Source organism: Blennius ocellaris (assembly GCF_963422515.1).
Source record: "Blennius ocellaris genome assembly, chromosome: 21".
In the NCBI taxonomy this organism is placed as follows: domain Eukaryota; kingdom Metazoa; phylum Chordata; class Actinopteri; order Blenniiformes; family Blenniidae; genus Blennius; species Blennius ocellaris.
In genome coordinates, this window is record NC_137670.1 from 18,450,713 (window position 1) to 18,453,551 (window position 2,839).

The 2,839-nt window shown below is 42.0% G+C and overlaps 1 protein-coding gene across 1 annotated transcript; it reads right to left on the minus strand.

The window, feature by feature from the left end:
• Positions 1-2,301, minus strand: foxl3 (forkhead box L3; the record flags this gene model as incomplete). Its single annotated transcript, XM_080516748.1, has 3 exons — positions 1-486; positions 1,426-1,594; positions 2,195-2,301. The coding sequence occupies 3 exons, from the start codon at positions 2,299-2,301 to the stop codon at positions 1-3; spliced, it is 762 nt and encodes a 253-aa protein (XP_080372874.1).
• Positions 2,302-2,839: the final 538 nt, after the last annotated feature.

Genomic DNA, 2,839 nt, shown 5'->3' on the forward strand with positions numbered 1-2,839 from the left:
TCACAGAGTCCAGAAGTGCAGGTTCAGGTGTTGGGGCTCCAGGACATGAAGGGGCGGGGCTGTAGGTCCAGAGTGGGCGGGGCTGTGGGCGTGGCCATGGGCGGGGCCGTGGGCGGGGCCCTGTGGCGGTCTTGGATCCGGAGTGGACAGGATGTAGTCAATGCTGAACTTGATCTCGGACTCGGGTTTGCCCTGCGGGGGGCCGCTGGGGCCGAGGCGGCGCTGCTGGGGCCTGTCCGGGGTCAAAGGGCACAGCGTGGCAACGGGTTCGGGGCGCCGGCCCGGGGGCGCCGGTTGCCGGTTGCCGTGGCTCTCCAGGGCGAGGAAGGGATTGTCGGCCGAGTCACGCAGGCCGATCTTCATGTTGCGGCGGCGGCGGCGGCGCCTGAAGTTGCCGTTCTCGAAGAGGTCGAGCATCGACTCACAGCCAGTGGCGAAGGTCCAGTAGTTTCCTTTTCCTTTCTCGTTGCCCTCCGTCCTCGGAACCTGAGAGGAGGAACATCAGTCCATCACATCCTCCGTCTGGTTCACCTCCTGAACTCACACACATTATAATAATAATAATAATAATAATAATAATAATAATAATAATAATAATAATAATAATAATTATTATTATTATTATTATTATTATTATTATTATTATTATTATTATAACATAATAATAATAATAATAATAATAATAACAACAACAATAATAATAATAATAATAATAATAATAACAATAATAATAATAATAATACTTTTTAATAATAATAATAATAATCCTTTACTCAATTTTATGAAGTTTCACCTGCAAGTTTTAACTTATTGAACTTATTCGATTCATGTTTTCTTTTGAAGAAACTATCTATCTATCTATCTATCTATCTATCTATCTATCTATCTATCTATCTATCTATCTATCTATCTATCTATCTATCTATCTATCTATCTATCTATCATCTATCTATCTATCTATCTATCTATCTATCTATCTATCTATCTATCTATCTATCTATCTATCTATCTATCTATCTATCATCTATCTATCTATCTATCTATCTATCTAGTTTATCCATCCATCTATCCATCTAAATAGAGAAATAACATGGCAACACCTTTTCTTTTTCTTTCTTTTTTTAGTTCCATAAAAACACAGACGAGCATGACGGATATACAATCTTCAGAGATGATCAGAGGTGGAGGAGGAGGAGGTGGAGGAGGAGGAGGAGGAGGAGGAGGTGGAGGAGGTGGAGGAGGTGGATTTTACGTAACAAAAAGTTGTCAGTGAACAAAACACGACAGGCTTCAAACCCCGGATGGAGGAGAAGTGCCACTTTCTATACCGACGGAGTGAAAAATGAAGCAAATGGGATGAAAAGCGAGGTCAGTGACAGAGTGTGTGTTGAGGACCCCCTGCGGAGCGTGGAGGAGTGTGTTCACCTTGATGAAGCAGCTGTTGAGGGACAGGTTGTGTCTGATGGAGTTCTGCCAGGCTCTCTGGTTGGACCGGTAGTAAGGGAACCTCTTCATGATGAACTCGTAGATGCCGGACAGAGTGACCCTCTGCTCGGGGCTCTGCTGGATCGCCATGGCGATGAGAGCGATGTAACTGACACACGCACACACATGCACACGCACACACACGGTCATATCACATGAAGAGGATCTTTCATTGAACATTTACCTCATTTCATTCACTGAGTAAATCCACTGTTGGTAAACAAATCATTCAATATTGTATTTTTAAAAAATAATATTTTTTTTAGTTTCAGTCCATCTAAAAACATGTTTCATTTTAAAGGTCAAACGTCTTAAACTTCCACCAAAAAAATCCACAACAAGATTCTCATTTTTTATCGTTCACTGCCATGTGAAGTGTTTCACCACAAATTCTCCATGTTGAATCATAGAAATTAAAATAAAATGAAGTTAGAAAATAAGGTTTTGTTTGGAATATTTTAAACTATGTTACAGTAAAAGCATGCAGTCATATTAAACTAAGAACAATAATAACAGATTTTTTTTTTTTTTTACATAAACTAGTAGGCAAAACAACTTTTAAGATGTGTATTTCTGCCTTTTACCAACATTTAAAGAAATAAGTGTGTCTGTGGTGGAACAGAAGCGCTGTGTGCTGCTTCTTTTAATTCTATGATGAAATGATGTCAAACTCACTAGAAGCTTGTGACACCAAGATACTGGTGCGTACCTGTACGCCGGCCTGCACATCTTCTTGTCCTGGTCGCTGCTGGAGGAAGGGTATCCATCCCCGTCGTAGTTGAAGCAGTTGAAGGGGTAGTGAGAGTTGTCGAACATCTCTGTGCTCCGAGGAGTCGGGGGCGTCAGATCCTTGTGAGCGAAGCCCCCACAGTGCCTCGGCAGTGGGCTGCCACCATGCTCTGCTCAGCCCCCTCCTGCTCCAGAACCCCCGCCCCCCCCCCCCCCCCCCCCTCCACCCCCCCAACCCCTCACACACTTGGCTTTTACCACCCACTGGCTTTTCTGCCCCCACAAATAGCTTCTAATTGATTTGTTTGTTTTAAAAAATGTAATATAATAGAAGAGTGTCATGGTGGTCTGCTGTGAAATGAATGGCTGAAGCCATGATGATTCTTCATATGAACTTTAATAGATTGTTAAAAAAATTCCTGTGTTCAGTGAAAAACCCTGGATGTGGTCGTGTCACTGCAAAGCTGCTTGAGGCTGCTGAACTCAATACAATTTAACATGAAACGAAACAAAACGACAGGATACGACAAACATGACGCAACTTAACATGATACGACACAACTTAATAATAATAACATTATTATTATTATTATTATTATTATTATTATTATTATTATTATTGTTA